This window comes from Staurois parvus, unplaced genomic scaffold (assembly GCF_062004578.1).
Source record: "Staurois parvus isolate SC_StPar_1 unplaced genomic scaffold, SC_StPar_1.0 ptg000022l, whole genome shotgun sequence".
Lineage (NCBI taxonomy): Eukaryota > Metazoa > Chordata > Amphibia > Anura > Ranidae > Staurois > Staurois parvus.
In genome coordinates this window covers 3371127-3393777 of record NW_028317818.1, presented here as the reverse complement: position 1 = coordinate 3393777, position 22651 = coordinate 3371127, and the positions used below count along the sequence as shown (strand labels likewise).

General features: G+C 40.2%; 1 protein-coding gene across 2 annotated transcripts in view; it reads left to right on the top strand.

The window, feature by feature from the left end:
- Window positions 1-22651, top strand: part of GTF3C1 (general transcription factor IIIC subunit 1) — a 199708-nt gene that overhangs the window by 161772 nt on the left and 15285 nt on the right. For both annotated transcript variants that reach the window (XM_089691990.1, XM_089691993.1), the window contains 3 exons: window positions 17766-17938; window positions 18017-18301; window positions 21581-21834. In XM_089691990.1, coding sequence (XP_089548116.1) covers window positions 17766-17938; window positions 18017-18301; window positions 21581-21834 — 712 coding nt within the window. The remainder of the gene's footprint in view (window positions 1-17765; window positions 17939-18016; window positions 18302-21580; window positions 21835-22651) is intronic.

The window sequence follows — 22651 nt, the reverse complement described above, 5'->3', positions numbered from 1 at the left end:
AAAGAGATAAAAAAGACCCTAAAAATAGCCCATAGAAAAGGCCGTCGTGATCATTCCTGCAACCGTCATAAAAATTAGGAAGTCAAACGGGGCAGAAGCAATGATCATAATACAAATAAGACCAATAAATATTAGTCAGTCAGGCTGAATGAATGTCCGAATAAAATGAAACGGTGTTCCAACACATGGAGAAGAAGCACGCTAAGAGTGCAACTAAATGCAGGGAATAGGATTAATCAGCAATACATGTCAGATAAAAATAGGCACAAAATACATAAAGCAGAAATGGAAAAAAGACATAAACCACTCAGCTGTTAGCAATGAAGCAGTTTACGTCTACCTCAATGTTATGGCCTAAAGGGTGTAAAGTTTGGAGCTCAAACACCCATTTAGTCTCGGCTTGGGAAACCGCCCTAGTTTTGTTAATACCCCTCCAATGGTTATTGATCACATCGATACCAATGAATTTCAGTGAAGATGGGTCATTATTATGGTGAAGGCGGTAATGGTTTGATAATGAGTGCTCCCTAAACCCCTTCTTAATGTTTGAGACGTGTTCACGTAGTCGATCTCGTAAGCGTCTTGTTGTCCTGCCAATATATTGTTTGCGGCAGGGACACTGCAACAAATACACTACAAATTTACTATAACAAGAGATAAAATGCTTAATGTTATATGTTCTACCCGTGATAAAAGATTGAAATGTGCTGACTCTCCTTTTTCGAGTATTGTCACACTTACAAATAATGCACTTGTTACAGGGGTGAAACCCTTTCAAATCATTAAACAGAGATATGTTTTGAGGAGGGTCGACGACATTTGGTGCAATCATATGCCTAACAGCCGTTGCCTTCCGAAATACAATTTCAGGCTTATCCGGTAAAATTGTTGTTAAAACTGGGTCCATTTTTAGAATGCCCCAATTATCATTCATTATCTTATTAATCTTCTTATAATGAGTTGAGAAGGATGTGATGAAGGGGCATATTTTCCTTTGATTACTCTTTGATTTATCCATCAGCATGGTGTTTCTATCCATCTGCGCTATTGTCCGTATAGTGTGATCAAGGGTTGTCCCATTGTATCCCTTCTCTAAAAACCTCTGCTTTAAAATGTCGGCCTGAATATGGTAAGTATCATCCTCTGTACAATTACGCCTAATTCTCATCATCTGTCCTTTAGGGATATTGGACAGCCATTTAGGGTGATGACAACTCCCAAGAGGGATGAAACTATTGCGATCTGTTGTTTTGAAGAATGACTTAGTAATGATTCTACCCATGTGGTTAACAAGTGTTAAATCTAAAAAATTAATTTCTTCATGACTATAGACATATGAGAGCTTAATATTAAGGCTATTATAATTCAATGTATTAAAAAAGTTCTTAAGAGACTCCTCCTCCCCATTCCATAAAAGCAAGATATCGTCAATATATCTTTTATAAAACAACAACTCAGGCCAATCTCTGGAAAAAATGAGGTCCTCCTCCCACCGGGCCATGAACAAGTTAGCCAGGCTGGGGGCAAACTTAGCCCCCATAGCCACACCTCTAATCTGCAAAAAGTACTCTTTATTGAACCAGAAATAGTTCTTGAACATCGCGAATTCCAATAATTCTAAAATGAAATCCTTCTGGGTGGTATGTAGGGAGCTATATTGCGTCAAGAAGAAATCAGCTGCCTCCATACCATCATTATGATCGATGTTCGAGTACAAAGAAGCAACGTCGGCTGTTACTAAAAACGTATCAGGTGAAGTGACAATGGTGCTAACCTCATTAAGAACCTGTTTAGTGTCTCTTAGGTATGCTGCAGTTTGCAAGACAAGCGGTTGTAGAAAAAAGTCCACATATTCGCCAATCCTGGAGCAAAGTGAGCCAATACCGCTTATTATTGGCCTCCCCGGTGGTTTTACGGGGTCTTTATGGACCTTCGGCAGTATGTATAGGACTGGTAGTTTCGGTGCTGTTGGAACTAAGAAGGCTTTTTCCTTTTTATTCAAAATGCCTTTTTCATAACCCTTGTTGATGATCATTTTAAGAGACCGTTTGTATTCAATCTTGGGGTCCTTAAGTAAACGGACATATGCAGTGTTGTCACTCAGGATATGGTTGACTTCACTAATGTAGTCCTCCTTATTGAGAGCAACCACGCCGCCACCCTTGTCAGCTGGCCTGATCACCAGATTGTTCCTTTCTAATAATAATTTGATAGCTTTAGAGTCACCTGATCTATCAAATGCTCTCTTATCTGGTAGTAATGTTAACTCTTTCAGGACTTTATCCCTGAATAAATTCACGTAAGTGTGGGTTTGCGGAGGAGGGTTATAAGTGGATGCATTGTGTAAGTTGGAATGAGTATATCTATCAGTTGGGGCATCCTTAGTGATAGGATTAGTGGTGAAATACCTTTTCAAGGATAATTGTCGTGCAAATTTATGTATGTCCATATAGGTTTCAAATTTGTTGAGTTTTTTCGATGGCGCATATTTCAATCCTTTATCCAATAAGTGAAGCTCTTTCTCTGTAAGGTTAACCCCACTAAGGTTGAAAATACCTTGTGCCTTTATACCCTCCTTTTCTTGGGTGTGTCCATTTGATCTCTTCCCTCCTCTCTTTCCCCTCCGGTGTCCCTTCTTTTTCGTGTGGTACTTACCCCTAAAAAAGGCTGCCGGGGATAATTTGTAGTTTGCTGATAATTTGTAGTTTGCTGATAATAATCCGAATTTTGTTGCTGGTTATAGTAATAATCTGAATTAGGTGGTGCTCTAAAATTGTCATTGTGAGGTTGATAACTATTCTTATTGTTATTTTGATTGTTTGACCTTGACCTCGAATTGTCCTGTTTGGATTGCTGGTGGGTACCTTTAGTGGAATGCTTAACCGCTTTATTATTCCTGGGAGATGAATATTGTCTCTTGGTTTGTCCTCTGTATTGTTGGGATTGATATTGATCATAATAGTCCCAATCCCAACAATACAGAGGACAAACCAAGAGACAATATTCATCTCCCAGGAATAATAAAGCGGTTAAGCATTCCACTAAAGGTACCCACCAGCAATCCAAACAGGACAATTCGAGGTCAAGGTCAAACAATCAAAATAACAATAAGAATAGTTATCAACCTCACAATGACAATTTTAGAGCACCACCTAATTCAGATTATTACTATAACCAGCAACAAAATTCGGATTATTATCAGCAAACTACAAATTATCAGCAAACTACAAATTATCCCCGGCAGCCTTTTTTAGGGGTAAGTACCACACGAAAAAGAAGGGACACCGGAGGGGAAAGAGAGGAGGGAAGAGATCAAATGGACACACCCAAGAAAAGGAGGGTATAAAGGCACAAGGTATTTTCAACCTTAGTGGGGTTAACCTTACAGAGAAAGAGCTTCACTTATTGGATAAAGGATTGAAATATGCGCCATCGAAAAAACTCAACAAATTTGAAACCTATATGGACATACATAAATTTGCACGACAATTATCCTTGAAAAGGTATTTCACCACTAATCCTATCACTAAGGATGCCCCAACTGATAGATATACTCATTCCAACTTACACAATGCATCCACTTATAACCCTCCTCCGCAAACCCACACTTACGTGAATTTATTCAGGGATAAAGTCCTGAAAGAGTTAACATTACTACCAGATAAGAGAGCATTTGATAGATCAGGTGACTCTAAAGCTATCAAATTATTATTAGAAAGGAACAATCTGGTGATCAGGCCAGCTGACAAGGGTGGCGGCGTGGTTGTTCTCAATAAGGAGGACTACATTAGTGAAGTCAACCATATCCTGAGTGACAACACTGCATATGTCCGTTTACTTAAGGACCCCAAGATTGAATACAAACGGTCTCTTAAAATGATCATCAACAAGGGTTATGAAAAAGGCATTTTGAATAAAAAGGAAAAAGCCTTCTTAGTTCCAACAGCACCGAAACTACCAGTCCTATACATACTGCCGAAGGTCCATAAAGACCCCGTAAAACCACCGGGGAGGCCAATAATAAGCGGTATTGGCTCACTTTGCTCCAGGATTGGCGAATATGTGGACTTTTTTCTACAACCGCTTGTCTTGCAAACTGCAGCATACCTAAGAGACACTAAACAGGTTCTTAATGAGGTTAGCACCATTGTCACTTCACCTGATACGTTTTTAGTAACAGCCGACGTTGCTTCTTTGTACTCGAACATCGATCATAATGATGGTATGGAGGCAGCTGATTTCTTCTTGACGCAATATAGCTCCCTACATACCACCCAGAAGGATTTCATTTTAGAATTATTGGAATTCGCGATGTTCAAGAACTATTTCTGGTTCAATAAAGAGTACTTTTTGCAGATTAGAGGTGTGGCTATGGGGGCTAAGTTTGCCCCCAGCCTGGCTAACTTGTTCATGGCCCGGTGGGAGGAGGACCTCATTTTTTCCAGAGATTGGCCTGAGTTGTTGTTTTATAAAAGATATATTGACGATATCTTGCTTTTATGGAATGGGGAGGAGGAGTCTCTTAAGAACTTTTTTAATACATTGAATTATAATAGCCTTAATATTAAGCTCTCATATGTCTATAGTCATGAAGAAATTAATTTTTTAGATTTAACACTTGTTAACCACATGGGTAGAATCATTACTAAGTCATTCTTCAAAACAACAGATCGCAATAGTTTCATCCCTCTTGGGAGTTGTCATCACCCTAAATGGCTGTCCAATATCCCTAAAGGACAGATGATGAGAATTAGGCGTAATTGTACAGAGGATGATACTTACCATATTCAGGCCGACATTTTAAAGCAGAGGTTTTTAGAGAAGGGATACAATGGGACAACCCTTGATCACACTATACGGACAATAGCGCAGATGGATAGAAACACCATGCTGATGGATAAATCAAAGAGTAATCAAAGGAAAATATGCCCCTTCATCACATCCTTCTCAACTCATTATAAGAAGATTAATAAGATAATGAATGATAATTGGGGCATTCTAAAAATGGACCCAGTTTTAACAACAATTTTACCGGATAAGCCTGAAATTGTATTTCGGAAGGCAACGGCTGTTAGGCATATGATTGCACCAAATGTCGTCGACCCTCCTCAAAACATATCTCTGTTTAATGATTTGAAAGGGTTTCACCCCTGTAACAAGTGCATTATTTGTAAGTGTGACAATACTCGAAAAAGGAGAGTCAGCACATTTCAATCTTTTATCACGGGTAGAACATATAACATTAAGCATTTTATCTCTTGTTATAGTAAATTTGTAGTGTATTTGTTGCAGTGTCCCTGCCGCAAACAATATATTGGCAGGACAACAAGACGCTTACGAGATCGACTACGTGAACACGTCTCAAACATTAAGAAGGGGTTTAGGGAGCACTCATTATCAAACCATTACCGCCTTCACCATAATAATGACCCATCTTCACTGAAATTCATTGGTATCGATGTGATCAATAACCATTGGAGGGGTATTAACAAAACTAGGGCGGTTTCCCAAGCCGAGACTAAATGGGTGTTTGAGCTCCAAACTTTACACCCTTTAGGCCATAACATTGAGGTAGACGTAAACTGCTTCATTGCTAACAGCTGAGTGGTTTATGTCTTTTTTCCATTTCTGCTTTATGTATTTTGTGCCTATTTTTATCTGACATGTATTGCTGATTAATCCTATTCCCTGCATTTAGTTGCACTCTTAGCGTGCTTCTTCTCCATGTGTTGGAACACCGTTTCATTTTATTCGGACATTCATTCAGCCTGACTGACTAATATTTATTGGTCTTATTTGTATTATGATCATTGCTTCTGCCCCGTTTGACTTCCTAATTTTTATGACGGTTGCAGGAATGATCACGACGGCCTTTTCTATGGGCTATTTTTAGGGTCTTTTTTATCTCTTTTTATTCCCTATTTGTTTTATATACACTTATCATGATTATTTGTAATGTATATAATTATTACATTTACCCCGGTTTGATTGGGCAGTATATCACTAATTATGTTATTCACTGCCCAGATCTTATACCTTGTTTTTATCTCCATTGCTTTTATATAAGTCTTAGTATGATTTCATTCATTATATTCATTATGTTGTTCTTCATCTTGCCGTGGTCCGTTATTGCAATCTTATGCCAATCACTGAAGGGGATTTCTGTACCCCATACATCATGCGCACAGGTACTGCTACTTTAGTTTCACTGTCACTGTCTTAAGGGTAATAATATCTGACATAGAGTCCCTGGGGTCTGCGGCATAACTAGCATACGGCACTGGGATCCTGTGTTATGAGACTTCTGTGTCTCCCCCTTGCTTTCTGTACGATCGCGGATCCACGGCAAAATGGCGCTGCCGTGCTCGCGCATGCGCAGTAGATGCTTTCTCCGGGAAAATGGCCGCGGCTAACTGCGCATGTGCCGTTTTTCCTATTTTAACACTGACGTCGGTCACGCTCCTGTACAGCCTCCCCTCTGATGATGTGCCTGTAGCACGAAAGGCCTTAGGAGGAGCTGTGCAGAGCGTGACGTCATTCCACCGCCGGAGCCACGAGGAGGCCCGGCGGTCATCACTATCAAGGGTCAGTACTGCTGCATATCTATGTTTATATATGATTTACATGCATACTGCCCTGTTACTGCCCTGTTACCTTTTTCAATAAAGCACTGATTTTTGGACATACTACACTATTTCTGGCATCTGTCTCTGGGGCTCCTATTGGAGCTTTCATTCCCACAGTGAAAACACTTTTGCCATCCTGAGAGGAGATTCCTTTACTACACCTGGCTGACCTTAAGGGGACCCCTGGACCTTATCAAAGAGTCTGTGATGACCCACCATGAGGGAGATGCCTGGCTGCCTAACCTCTGATGTTCCCATTGCCTGTGATGCATAATCACACATGCGCATATCCTATGCGTTTCCGGTGAGTGCGCACTTCTACTATTTTGACAGAGTGGAGGCCGTGGGAATTCGCATCCATGCAGTGATTTACTGCGGATACCTACACATTGACTTTTTTACTTGGTTAAGCACTCACTGTGATTGTAGACTAAGCGCTCAAGGAGCTTGGATGTAAATGGCAGCAGGGAGATGGGTCTAAGGTTGTTCAGGTCGGTGGGGTCCAGGGAGGGTTTTTTGAGTATGGGGGCGATGTGCGCATGCTTTAGGGGGGAGGGGAATGCGCCAGTAGAAAGGAGAGATTGAAGATGTGGGTGAGGGAGCGTAGGATGGAGGAGAAGGGTGACCGGAGGAGTTGTGTGGGGACAGGGTCAAGGGGGCAAGTGGTGAGGCGGGCTTCTGAAAAGACCTTAGTGACCTCCTCAGTGGTAGCAAGGCTGAAGGAGCGGAGTGTTGGGGAGGTTATAGTGTGCGGGGTTCTAGGTGTGGTGGGGGGCAGGGCAGTTGCGAGGTCAGAGGAGGGGGGAGTTGATGGGGTTATGGTGGGAAGGAGGCTAGGTGGGGAGGTAGATTGAGCATTGGCGATGTCCTTACGGAATAGTGCCCCACCATTGGTATCGGTGGGATGAATAGTGCCCCACCATTGGTATCGGTGGGATGAATAGTGCCCCACCATTGGTATCGGTGGGAGGAATAGTGCCCCACCATTGGTATCGGTGGGATGAATAGTGCCCCACCATTGGTATCGGTGGGAGGAATAGTGCCCCACCATTGGTATCGGTGGGAGGAATAGTGCCCCACCATTGGTATCGGTGGGAGGAATAGTGCCCCACCATTGGTATCGGTAGGAGGAATAGTACCCCACAATTGGTATCGGTGGGAGGAATAGTGCCCCACCATTGGTATCGGTGGGAGGAATAGTGCCCCACCATTGGTATCGGTGGGAGGAATAGTGCCCCACCATTGGTATCGGTGGGAGGAATAGTACCCCACCATTGGTATCGGTGGGAGGAATAGTGCCCCACCATTGGTATCGGTGGGAGGAATAGTGCCCCACCATTGGTATCGGTGGGAGGAATAGTGCCCCACCATTGGTATCGGTGGGAGGAATAGTGCCCCACCATTGGTATCGGTGGGAGGAATAGTGCCCCACCATTGGTATCGGTGGGAGGAATAGTGCCCCACCATAGATGTCAGCGGAAGGAATTAAGCGTCACCGTTGGTATCAGTAGGAGAAATATTGCCCCTAGGGCCAGATAAAGGCTGCATCCCGCCCTAGAGCCACAGTTTGAAGACCACTGGTTTTAAAGCAATTTCTAGCAAATAATGCAAATTTTAACATAAGGAAAAAAAGTTAACGTTTAACCTCAAGCATAGGCAGGCATTTTTGTGAACTCTATGCAAGATGGATTCGTAAACTTTGATCTGTTTGACACTTGGCTTGGTCCAGCTCAGGATGGTCATGGAAAGAATGACCCAGCAAAAAAATAGCAGGGTGTTGTGTCAGTATTGGGTTCATCTTATAGTCTTGCACAGAATTTCCAAGGGGCATTTCCACTCTGTACCACAATGTGTCACCATACAGCTGTGCTCTGTACAGACTAGAAGTGGCTGGAGCTGCTCTGTCCTAGTTCAGGAATCCCGGGGCCAGATAACACTTATAAATGCTTCATAACACATCATAAATGCTATAGGTGTGGTTATGGTGTGTCACTACTGCAATTAAAGGAGGCAGCTGATAAGCGTTGCTACCTCATAAAAGCTACATGCTGCTTACTTTTTAATACAACATAACACTACCGTTCCTGTGTGTATTGCACTATGTGGTGCCAATTGTAATATTCACTGCAGTCATTGATGGGAGGTTATGAGGCTTTAAAAAAGCTGCTTAAATGCTGCTCAAAACACAGGGTATTGACACACGTGTGAATGAGCCCTAAGAGTTACACATATACAAATCATGTATGCACATCACATGAAAAAATATATCTGGTACTAGTTGCACTTTTAGATCTTGAACACAGATGTTTTAAAGTTCTGGACGCTGAAAACAATTGTAAGATAACAAAGTTTTTGTAGCACTTAAAGCGGACCTAAATCCTAAAATAAAGAAAAAACTGGACAGGCTGGCTCTTTATTGCAGAAGAGACTTGCAATGTCTCTTCTACAGTAAAATAATCCTACCTGTCTGTTTATGGTCTTCTGTAGAATGTACACTAAGCTGCGCATTCACAGCTCAATTTACAACCCAGCATAGCGCCTGTGTGCAGGGATGACTGCGCTCCTGCACATACGCCGGGAGTGACATCATCTGGCACTGTGCAATCAAGATGGCTGAAGACTGACACCCAGAAAAAGTTGGGGTGTTGATGATTTTGTGGGCATTGAACTGCTGAAGCAGAGGCAAGTATTGCGGACTTTAGGTCCTCATGCACACCTGACATTTTTACAGCGGCTGTTTTTGTCTTTTGATGTTTTTTTCTACAGCTAGTAAACTCCCCAGCATGTTATCATATGTGTCCATGCACACACAGACTGTATTCAACGTTTTGTGTCTGGAAAAAAAACCCAGGACTAGTGGGTTTCTAGAGGAGTTTTTTTTATCTGGAAAAATGCTCTAATGTGGCAAAACGCAGCAAACCGGTGTTTTTGGACTTTTTTTTAACCAAAAAGTTTTTTTGGTTTAAAAAAAATTAAAAAAAACACTAAAACCGCAAATGCGGGTAAACGCTTCTAAATGAGGCTAAACGCTATTGCAAAAATGCTAAAAAAAAAAAGCTGAAAAACTCACGTTTTTAACTTGACTTTACACAGCTAACAATACCAGCGTTATCAAAACGTCCCGTGTGCATGAGGACTAACTCTTCCCTTACCCACAACCTTAACAGCAAGCAAGCCAAAATAATACTTACATTCTTAGCTTCTTTCCCAGCACTTCTTAAAGTATATCTAAGCCCAAATATACAGGCAGCTGTGTTTTCATTCAGTCTGCTGCAGTCAGTGCCCCTCGCTGGTTGATTGACAGCTGCTCTAATCATTTACATGTTCATACCGAGACTTCCTGTGGCAGTAACTGCCACTTTTGCTGGACAGTGTAGTTGTTATTGGTCACCATACGCATCATAATCTGACCGTTCATTCTCTGTACGATCTTTTTAAGATTTATCAAAGCTACATAAAATGTATAATCTCTGCAATCAATTTGTATTCAGGCAGGCCCTTGCGTTATGGTAGATCTACAGGAGGTTGTACAATCAGATTGTAGCATATGTGGTGAGCTTTAAACTGTCCAAACAGTGGCATTTGCCATGCTCAGATCCTTCCTTGCACTGCCACTGCAGTAAACATGAATAGAAATGGAGTGAGTCCAGAGGCTGAATTGCAGGGGAAAATAATAAATATACAGAATTGATTTTGTCAGATGGTGAAAAAAATTAGAAGATAAAGACACCGGTTTAACACAATCCCCAAAGTGATTTGGATAGTTCTTAAAATTTACAGGAGCCTTCTGTTCTTTCTGTTAACTACTTGCCCTCCTGAGAATTTACCCCCTTCCTGACCAGGCCTCTTTTTGCTACTCGCCGCTGCACTAATTCAGCTGATAATTGCGCGGTCATGCAATGCTGCACCCGAACGAAATTTACGTCCTTATTTTCACACAAATAAAGCTTTCTTTTAGTGGAATTTGATCACCTGTGCACTTTTTATTTTTCATGCTATAAACAAAAAAAGACCGAAAATTTTGAAGAAAAACTATATTTTTTACTTTCAGGTATAAAAATTATATAGTAAACTCAAAGTTAGTTATAAATTTAGGCCAAAATTTATTCTGCTACATGTTTTTAGTAAAAAAAATCCCAATAAGTGTATATTGATTGCTTTGTGTGAAAGTTATAGCGTCTAAAAACTATGGTATAGATACTGCAATGTACGCCATTTTTTTGCTATACAGTGCTGCGCTAGTTTAACGGACAATTGCGCGGTCATGCAATACGGTACATAAATGAAATTTATGTCCTTTTTTCACACAAATAGAGCTTTCTTTTGGTGGTATTTGATCACCTGTGCACTTTTTATTTTTGGCGCTAAAAACAGAAAAAGTTTTGAAGAAAAAAAAATTTTTTTTTTAAATATTTTCTCATTTCAGTCATAAAAAATATCCAAAAAAAACTAAAATTTCGTCATAAATTTAGCTTTTACTTTCTGACTGCCCATCACATTTCTTGAGGTGCTAAAATACCAGGATAGTACAAACACCCTAAAATGACCCCTTTTCGGAAAGTAGACACCCTAAGCTATCTGCTGAGAGGCATATTGAGTCCATGGAAGATTTATTTTTTTTTCCACAAGTTTCTGGAAAATGACAAAAACATTTATTTTTTTTACACAAAGTTGTCATTTAAATTATTTATTTCTTGCACAAGCCATGGGTATATGTGGAATTACACCCCAAAAGACATTCTGCTACTTCTATCGGGTATGGGGATACCACACGTGTGAGACTTTTTGGGAGCCTAGCCACATACAGGAACCTGAAATCCAGTGACCACTTTGAAAGCCTGAAGGTGCGTAACTTCCTCATTACACTTCCTCAATACCTATAACAGTTTTGAAGGCCCTAACATGCCAGGATAGCACCAAACCCTCCCAAATGACCCCTTTCTGGAAAGTAGACACCCCAAGGAATTTAAAAAGAGGCATGGTGAGTATTTTGTAGATCTCATTTTTTCTCACAAGGTTTTGAAATATAAAAAAAAATAGAAAAATATGTTTTTGTTTTTTTTTCTTCATTTTCCAAAAACTTGTGGCAACAAATGAGATCTGCAAAATACTTACCATGCTTCTTATCAAATTCCTTGGGGTGTCTGCTTTCCAAAAAGGGGTCATTTGAAGGGATTAGGTGCTATCCTGGCATTTCAGGGCCTCCAAAACTGTGATAGGTAGTCTGGAAGCGTAATGAAGAAATAAAGCCCTTTAAAAGCCTGAAGGTGCTTATTGGATTTTGGGGTCCTGTACTTGACTAGACTGTCAAAACGTCTCTCACATGTGGTAACCCATACTCGGAAGAAGTAGCAGAATGTACTTTGGGGAGTAATTCCACATATACCCATGGCATGTGTGAGCAATAAATCATTTAAGTGACAATTTTGTGTAAAAAAAAATATATTTTTTTTTGTCATTTTCCAAAAACTTGTGGTAAAAAAAATAAATTCTTCTATTGACTCAACATGCTTCTCAGCAAATAGTTTGGGGTGTCTACTTTCCAAAAAGGGGTAATTTTGAAGGGTGGGGGCGTTTTATGCCCAGCATTAGAAGTTTATGCCACACATCACTCACTCTTCTAACCTCCTGAAGATCAAGCCTTTTCTGACACTTTTTGTTCACATGAAAAAAAATCTGTATTTTTTACCAGGAAATTAATTTAAACCCCCAAACATTATATATTTTTTTAAAGCAGACACCCTAGTGAATAAAATGGTGGGTACTACAATTTTTTATGGAACATAGTACTCGCCCAGCGATTTTTCAAAAGCAAATTTAAAAAAAAAAATACACTTTTTTACTTTTAATGCATAAAAACACAATATATTGGCCAATTATTTGGTAAACTATAAAAGATAATGGTATGCCGAGTAAATAGATAGCAAACATGACATGCTTTAAAACTGTGCATGCCCCGTGCAATGGCGACAACCTGCATACATTTTTAATATCCATAGGCAACGCTTTAAAAGCCTTTAATAGCTACCATTTTAGATTTACAGAGGAGGTCTAGTGTTAGAATTACTGCCCTTGATCTGACATTCATGGCAATACCTCACATGCATGGTGCAACCGCTGTTTACATACTGGCACAGGGTCAAGGCTTGTGCAAACAGGTGTGCGCGCATGGGAGGGGCGATTTTTTTTTCTTTTTAGTTATTTTGATTTTTTTTAATTATTTTTACACTATACCTTTTCATTTTTTATTTTTTTTTTGGATCACTTTTCATGCTATCACAGGGAATGCAAATATCCCCTATAACTTCAATGGGCATTGTCATATATTCTTTTTTCAGAAATCTGGGTTCTATCAGACTCTAGATATCTCCTCTGCCCTTACATTATCTAAGCAAACCAAAATTGGTGCGATCAGGTGCTTTCCCAATTTACGATTGGCGCTGTTTATATCCTGCAAAACTGAAGTGATGAACTGCTTGTAGCTTCCGAATTCTTAGACTATAGAGATGATTGGCACCATTCTGGTCTCCAATCAGCTCTATGGTCATCTGGCAGAAACAGCGGCTGCATTCTCAGGTTTCCCCGATGGCACGAGACTGCCCGAGAAGGCCGTGGAAGGCAGCGGGGGAGGGGGTGCATCATCTCCCGCTGCTTGTAAAAGCAATCCTGCAGCTAATTAGCCACTAGGATTGCTTTTACATGAAAGCCGATTGCCGGCTGAAAAAAACGATACCAGGCTGATGCCTGCAGCTGTAGGCATCATCCTGGTATAACCATTGAAATTCCAGTGATGTACCAGTACATTGCCGGTCCTTGTTGGTTATATATGCTATGTTCTTTTTTTTTTTTTTCTTTTTTTTTTTTGTATGGAGCCTGTGGACTTAATGAAAAAAAGAGAAGAAATCTCTGCCAGAAAAAGTGTGTGGTATGCCCACCATTAGAATATACCACCTGCATCCACCCACTTCTAATGGTGGGCACACATTAGGTCACACTTTGCCACATGCGCCAGTTCCAAGATTGTACAAATGTTTAAATAGTGGCACGCTTGAATAAAAATTGTCCATGTATAAGTGGTACCCCATATGGAAAAAGGATCGAAAATCAGCTGATTTTTCGACCGAAAAAAAAATTGGCCGATTTTTAACACCCTTAGTGAGTTAATTGGTTGACTGTTTTTCAGGGTTTTGGCACATTTTTTTTATCGGTGAAGTTGGAAAAAAATCATCCAATTTTGCTGATCGGCCGATTTTCCCGGCAATGATGGGCAAATCAGCCGATCGTTTTACCGATAAAAAATCTGCGCATGAGCCGTGACCTGCAAGAAGAAAAAAAAGAAGAAAAAGAAAGAAGAAAAATTCCAGTCCGCTATTATATTTGACATGAAAAAGTATTGTGGTTGCAACAATGTATATTTGTATCCGAATAAAAACATCTGTATCTGAAATGGATACAAATGGATACATTGTTGCAACCGCAATACTTTTTCATGTCAAATATGATAGCGGAGCTCTCTGCAAGGGACAGAAGTAATTAAATGCTGGCCGTAGACAGGACGAAAATAGTCCGATTTTTTTTTTTTACAGTTGGTGGTAACGTTGGCCTATTGAATGACCGATTTTTTGTTTTTTTTGTTTTTTTTTTTTAAATGGACAGTTTTTGACCCGTCTATGGCCTGCATAACGCTGCGTTTTTGGGGACGCTATACTAATGTGAACGCTGGTATAGTGCTGATCTGATCAAAGATATTGATCCGTTCAGACACTATACTAGCAATGGAGGTTTATTGTGTATGAGCGTGTTCCTGGCAAGCAAGGGATTAAATGGGATGACTAGTGTACTGATGGGCAATCTGACGCTATCTGGGAGGGGGCACGAGTCATGTATATGACTGTTCCAAATTATTATGCAAATTATATTTTTCTCATTTACCTAAATAATTGATGAAAATAACAGTCAGCATAATTCTCATGTTATCAACTATCAAGAGTACAATTCAAATTTTATTGAACAAATAAACAAATTGAACAAATAAATTTTAATAAATAAATAAAAAAATTTTATTGAACAAACCTCCTAATGATAACAGTATTTTTTTAAACATAAAAAACTTACAATGCACTGTTCCAAATTATTACGCACAGTAAGTTTCAAAACACTTTATAGTTTGTAAAGAACTGAAAATTGTCATTTGTTGTGTTTGCAGTATATTTACTGAAATCAAAAGCTATTTCAATCAAACTTTTAACAACATTTTAACTTTTTAAACATTTTAACAGGTCACGTTACATTGTAACATAGGACCCCTTATTTGATAGCAGCTTCACAAGTCTTGCATCCATTGAACTTGTGAGTTTTTGGACAGTTTCTGCTTGAATTTGTTTGCAAGATGTCAGAATAGCCTCCCAGAGCTGCTGTTTGGATGTAAACTGCCTCCCACCCTCATAGATCTTTTGCTTGAGGATGCGCAAAGGTTCTCAATAGGATTGAGGTCAGGGGAGGATGGAGGCTACACCATGACTTTCTCTCCTTTTCCCCATAGCAGCCATTGATGCAGAGGTATTCTTTGCAGCATGAAATGGTGCATTGTCATGCATGAAGATGATTTTATTACAGAAAGCATAGTTCTTCCTTCTGTACCAGGGAAGAAAGTGGTCAGTCATAAACTCCACATACTTTGTAGAGGTCACCTTTACACCTTCGGGGACCCTAAAGGGGCCGACCAGCTCTGTTCCCATGATTCCGGCCCAAAACATGACTCCACCACCACCTTGCTGACGTCGCAGCCTTGTTGGAACAGGGTGGCCGTCCACCAACCATCCACTACTCCATCCATCTGGACCATCCAGGGTTGCACGGCACTCATCAGTGAACAGGACTGTTTGAAAATTAGTCTTCATGTATTTTTCTGCCCAATGCAGCCGTTTCAGCTTGTGAGCATTGGTTAGTGGTGGCCGAATAGAAGGTTTATGCACAGTTGCAAGACTCTGGAGGACTCTACACCTTGATGTCCGTGGGACTCCAGAGGCACCAGCAGCTTCAAATATCTGTTTGCTGCTATGTAATGGTATTTTAGCAGCTGCTCTCTTGATCCGATGCATGGATCTGGCAGAAATCTTCCTCAATGTGCCTTTATCTGCACGAACCCGTCTGTGCTCTGAATCTGCCACAAATCTCTTAATAGTGCGATGATCACGCTTAAGTTTTCGTGAAATATCTAATGTTTTCATACCTCGTCCAAGGCATTGAACTATTTCACTCTTTTCGGCAGCAGAGAGATCCTTTTTCTTCCCCATATTGCTTGAAAATGGTGCTCTGCTTAATAATGTGGAACACCCTCCTTTAGTAGTTTTTCCTTAAATTGGGCTCACCGGCCAATCTAATTATCATAGGTGTCCGAGATTGTTTTCAGTGATCAAAAGAGCCCTGACACACAATGCCATCCATGAGTTAAACTAAAAAACAAAATATTTAATCTTTATGACACTTAAATAGAATTTGCATAATAATTTGGAACAGGGTGTATATATATATATATATATATATATATATATATATATATATATATATGTGATTTTGTGCACCCATGCCGCCCTGTAGCAGTATTTCTGCTATAGGGCAGTCAGGAAGCGGTTTGTGTTACGTCGCTGCGTTACTTTAACTGACAATTGCGATCATGCAATTGTGCACCCAAATTAAATTTATGTCCTTTTTTCCCACAAATTGAGCTTTCTTTCGGTGGTATTTGATCGCCTGTGTGTTTTTTATTTTTTGTGCTATAAAAAAAAAAAGGCTGACAATTTTGAGAAAAAAAAAACAATATTTTGGAATTTTTGCTATAAAACATGTCCAGTAAAAAAATTTAAAAATCAAATTTTGTCATAAATTTCGGCCAAAATGTATTCTGCGACATGTCTTTGCTAAAAAAAAATCCAGATACGTGTAAATTAATTGGTTTATGTGAAAGTTATAGTGTTTACAAATGGCGGTGTAGGTACTGGATTTTTACATTTTTTATACTAATAATGGCGGCGATCAGCGACTTTTGGCGGGACTGCGGCGGACATTCTGACACTGGGGGGAACTGACTTGGGGTCACTGACATCCCCAGTGACACCAATACAGTGATCAGTGCAAAAAAAAAACCACTGACACTGTACTAATGGCACTGGGGAGGAAGGGGTTAACTTTTTTTTTTTAGGTAATGAAAGGGTTAACTGTGTGAGGGGAGTGGTTTACTACGGGGCGGGGGGGTGTGCTTCACGGGACGCTGATCCGGAGAGATAAACTCCTCTTTTAGGATCAGCGTGCTCGGAACTGACAGGGAGCAGACTTGCAGTATAAACACTGCAGCCGTGCTCCCTGTCAGTGATTACCAGTAATCGCCGGGACCCGGCGGGTAATGACTGGCCGGAACCCTCTGCCGCGATCCGCGGGACGGGTAGGGCGGGCACGCGCCTACCTGTTTTGCAGACTGACGTTTAAAAATGGCGTTCTGTGCAGCGGTGCTGCCCTGCCTCAGTAAAAACACTGTGGCTGGTCGGCAACCAGTTAAAGGTGTGATAACCATTATAGCATTTTTGGAAGCTATACTCCTTCATAGTATGCACTAATATGTTGTGAACAGTTTCTGATCCAACTTACTAGTAAGAGACAGAAGTATACACACCACTTGAAATAGTTTTCTGCTTACAGGGCAAGGTGCAGCTAAAAATCTGACTTGCATCCTGTTGAAGTGGCAACTGGAAGAGGTTTATCTTGTGATGGGTAAAATGAGCTGAACTATACTGCAGGGTTTGTGTTCGGAGAAGAGAAGATTTCAGAAGGGGCAAATTACTACATTGTTTGTTGTCTTGAGGCAATAGTAATGCTCTAAGGGTTTGGAGAATGAGGAATTACCTTACTGGGTTTTGTATTTGTATCTGTGAGTTTGATGGTGTTCTGGTCAAAACTCGGAAAGCATCTAGATTTCTTTCTGTCCTAATTAAACGGTGGCTTTGTCTTGTTGCTGCTAATCTCATTGTCATTACATTTTTTAATAATATATGCTGAAAACAACATATATTAAAATGATGTATGCTGGTGGCTGCTATTTCATTTTGTGTGTGATTTCAGTTTGTATTTTTGATATTTTTGTAGACCTATCGTATGTATAGACAGTATGACGATGACATTCTTGTCAAGGCTTTCTTGGAATTCCAAAAGAAAAGACTGGTAAATCGACGTCGAGTAAACCACCTGTTGGGGCCAAAGAAGAACCGTGCTCTTCCATTTTTGCCAATGTCTTTTCAGCTATCGCAGACTTACTACAGGTAAACTAGCCACACCTCATACATAGATATGACTGATTCATTTGGCCATTGTTTGATTTGTGACTTTTTTTCCTTTAGGCTTTTTATCTGGCGATTTCCGTCAACAGTATGTACAGAATCATTTGAGTTTTTGGAAAAGCTGAAGACATATGGGAATACTGATGAGCTTGATGTTTTTTCATTTGGGGATCAAACTAATGAAAATTCTACAGACATGTTGGTATATCCTCTGGATGGGCAAGGTGGCCAGTGTGCAACCATTCTCTCCCTTCTGATGCTGGGATTTATATCTGTGAATGTCAAAATTCCAGACCAGATTGTAGTTGTCGACAGCACCCTGGTTGATAATGAAGTTATAAAGAAGTGAGTGATTTCAGGCTTTAAAAAATGATATATATAGATAGATAAATCTGTGCGAAAGTCTTGGGCAGGTGTGGAAAAAAATGCTGTAATAGAGAATGCTTTCAGAAATAGAAGTGGCCAATGTTTATTTATATCAATTAAAATGGAAAGTATATGAACAGACGAGAAATCCAAATCAAAACAATATTTTGTGTGATCATCTTTTGCCTTCAAAACGGCATCAATTCTTTTAGGTACACTTGCACATTGTTTGCCCACAGATCTTCTCTGGATCTAGGCTGTCTCAAATCCTCCTGTCTCTTCATGTATCCCCAGACAGACTCGATAATGTTGAGATCAGGGTTCTGTAGGAGCCAAACCATCACTTCCAGGACTCCTTATTCTTCTTTACAATGAAGATAATTCTTATTGCCGTTGGCTGTATGTTTGAGGTTGTTGTCCTGCTGCAGAATAACTTTGGGGCCAATCGCACTTCCCCCTGATGGTATGGCATGATGGACAAGTATCTGCCTGTGTTTCTCTGCACAGACAACACTAATCCTGACTAAATCTCCATCTCCATCTAAAGCACTGCGCAAACTGTTGGCGCTATATAATTCCTGTATAATAATAATAATCTCCATTTGCATAAATTCAACCCTGCACTTGCAAGGAACCTCCACCATGCTTCACTGTTGCCTGAAGGGTCCAGCCCTTTACGAACAAACTGACTTTTGCTACAGCCAAATATTTTAGAATTTGACTCATCAGTCCAGAGCACCTGCTGCCGTTTTTCTGCATCCCAGTTCCTATGGTTCTGTGCATAGGACATGGAAACAAAGCTAAGTGGCTCAATTATGTAAGAAAACATAGGAATATCTTCTATACCTAAAGGTAAAAAACTTCTGTGTGCAGTGGTCCCCCCAGACCCTGCTCCCCCCCAAACCTTACCTGAGCCCTCTCTGATTCAGCAAAATTCTTGACAGCCTATGCTGTCTGGGGACTCTTCCTCCTCATTGACTGAGACCGTAGTGGCAGCCCATTGGGCGGGGCTGAGCCGCGGCTCTGTGTGTCTTGTAGACAGACAGAGCAGCAACTCGGGGACGAGCACGCAGCAGTGCCCCCAGGGCGAGCAGCTTTCCCTGGGGACACCACTTGAGGGGGAGGAGACAAGGGCGCCAGCTGGGACCTGAAAAGAAGAGGATCGTGGCTGCTCTGTGCAAAACCACAGCCCAGAGCAGGTAAGTATAGACATGTTTGTTATTAAAAAAACAAAACAAAGCTTTAGTGTAACTTTACTTATTGATTATAGATGCCTATAACGCACACGTTTCCAACAGTGGGGATTGCACATAAACAACTTGTATTAATATTCATGAATCCCTTTTCCAGCAATGGGATATTGTGTCAGGATAAAATCTTTTTATATACAAGCAACATAGATATCTTGCACTATTGTGTTATGATTTAAAATCATACACTTGGAAATATGTCCTTGATACTTATAATGGTTTTGTCCGGAAAAAGAATTTGTAACCCATTAGTCTGTAAACAGTCTTTTGGCATGAACGTGGTCCCTTGCGAAGATTTGTTTGTATGTTATTACAGTGTAATAAGGTCTTTCCCTTATGAATTGCAATAGATAATCCATGGAATTGGCTTATGTTTTATGGATAGTTTGAACATATAAATTGTTCCAAAAGTAATCTTTCCATAGAGATCCCTTGAGAGATGTTTGTCTATAGTTTACCTTTCCCAAAGCTGAGGCAATGGTGAGTCACTGAATAACCAGGCTGTTAATTTGTTGTGTCCCCAGCTCTACCTGGTCACACATATGAGGTGTCTTCACACTCCACATTTATGGGACCTGGAAATACTTGTAAATATTGGTCAGTTGTTCCAGGTGCAGTGAATATGCCAGAAACCCATTCTTCCTATAATTAGTTCTCCAAGCAAGCTTGATTACAGACCATCAGCAGTTTTAGTCGAGAAAAACAGCGTCTCTGATGGGAAAGTCAACCTAAAATGAAGGCATTGCTCTGACTTGTTGAAATCTCACTCATGCAGACCATGGCAAAGCATGGTCAGGCTAGGGTACAGAATGGGAGAGGGAATATATATTTATATTGTTTGGACTGTATGAGTGAGATTTCAACAAGTCAGAGCAATGCCTATTTATATTTGTTGGACTGTATGAGTAAAATTTCAACAAGTCAGAGCAATGCCTTCATTTTAGGTTGACTTTCCCATCAGAGACACTGTTTTTTCCGACTAAAACTGCTGATGGTCTGTAATCAAGCTTGTGTGATTATTTATATATATATATATATATATATATATATATATATATATATATATATATATATATATATGTGTGTGTGTATATAAATATTTATATATATATATATATATCTTTTTTTTTTTTCATAAAAAGTTCTGGCAATGTAATAATTCAAATTAAAAAATGAACGTAAGAAAAATATAATGTAATTTATTAATTGAAAAAAGAAAAAAATGCACATATAACATACACAATTAGGAAGCAGAGGTGTACATAGACCCCTATAATTCTATAAGCATTAGGTTTCTCAATATATTAGACGCACCACACTTTTCCTCCACATTGTGTCTACATTTTATGACTTTTTCATTAAAGCTGAACTTTAGCTAACATATTTTCTGTACAGCTTTAGTAATAAGACTTCTCTGTATTTATGTCCCTTGTCATGCAGGCTGAACATCTTCTCTGCAGAGTGCCTGATGCTCAACTGCCAGAGCTTTTGATGGATAATAGTTTTGTGTCTGTGGGCAGAACTGCAGAAAAGACTGTCTGACGGGGACCCTCCCCTCCTTCCTCCAGATCTGTGCAAAAATTTAGCATAAAACTCCTACACTTTGCCTCTGTTGAGTTTATTGTAACAGTCTGGTCATAGCTTCTTTCTTTCCTTGTGCAGGTTGACTGGTTTTGTATCCACCACTTCCATTATATTTCTGCAGGCAGCCTTTAAGAGAACCTGCTGGGTCCCACCCACAGCTCTGCTCTTAACACAGGTTGTGTACAACATAGTGGTGATGTCACCAACACATTTACAGGGCAATATCTGGATTTGCAAAGTGATTTGGTGCATCCAATCTGGATTCCTGCCTGATCAGGTTACACCTGCAGCACCACCTGCTTATAAAATTAAGGATTGTGCAAATAATACAGCTCTGGTGTAGGCCTCTGGTTGAGGGTTTACAGTCATATGTTCATCCTTCCCTTGTAACTTTTGTCTGAATTCTGTTTGATCTGACCTGCAGCTTTGGAAGAGACGGTCTTGATGATGAGGATTTTGATGATGAAGAAGTGGATGAAAACATGTCACATAAACGGAAAATAGAAGTTAAAGCTCGTCAGGCATCTCATACCAACTATTTGTTAATGAGGGGTTATTGTGCGCCAGGGATTGTCAGTACAAGGAATCTAAACCCAAATGATAACGTCGTTGTTAATTCTTGCCAAGTACATGTGAAACTAAGAAATACGCCTCTGAGTGGACGGTTGAAAGATTGTGGTAAGTTTGCCTCGTAGAGTAACTAATCTTTGATATGACTGTTGTTGGAGGTCTGTAGAAATTTGGCCATACCATTAAACAGTGAGAGGTTATGTGTGATCTACTTGGACCATATATGTGAGTTAAGCTAGCCATACATGCAATGATTTTTCTTGTTCAGTCCGCTAAACAGCATGGATGATGGAATCTCCCCGGCAGGTATTGTATTCAGCAGCTGGCGGCACCTATGGTTGCTGAATATCCGAGCAGTAATTGCATCTAATTGGATGGAGTCACTGTTCAGCCAACAATTCTCCAAATCTGGTGGTGCAGTGTATGGTCAGCTCTATACTCAGGGAAATCAACACTGAAACAACATCATTTATTATTAAATATACAAAATATAACACATAAAGCAAACCAATAACCAAACAGTGTAACGCGTGTAAGTTAAGCAATAGATAAGTACAAGCCAAGTAACTATGTATAAATAATCTCAGGGGCACAGGCAAGGGAAAGTATGGCAAAGCATGGTCAGGCTATGGTACAGAATGGGAGAGGGAATAGCAGGTCAGGACAGGTACTAATGGTACAGATCAGATGGGAATGAACACACAGGCACAAAGCTAAAGCAAGGAACATACAGCAGGGCTGGACTAAACAGACTTCCAGTTGCAAGCTTCAGGTGGTGGTTAAAAAACTTATCTGGCCTCTGAATGTGACTTTCCTGTCTATGAACTACAACTACTATGCCACCAGCAGGTGCTTTGTATGTTCCTGACACATAAATAGAAATGTTGGTGTACCTAAATTGCTTTTCCTGATTGTACAGTACAAG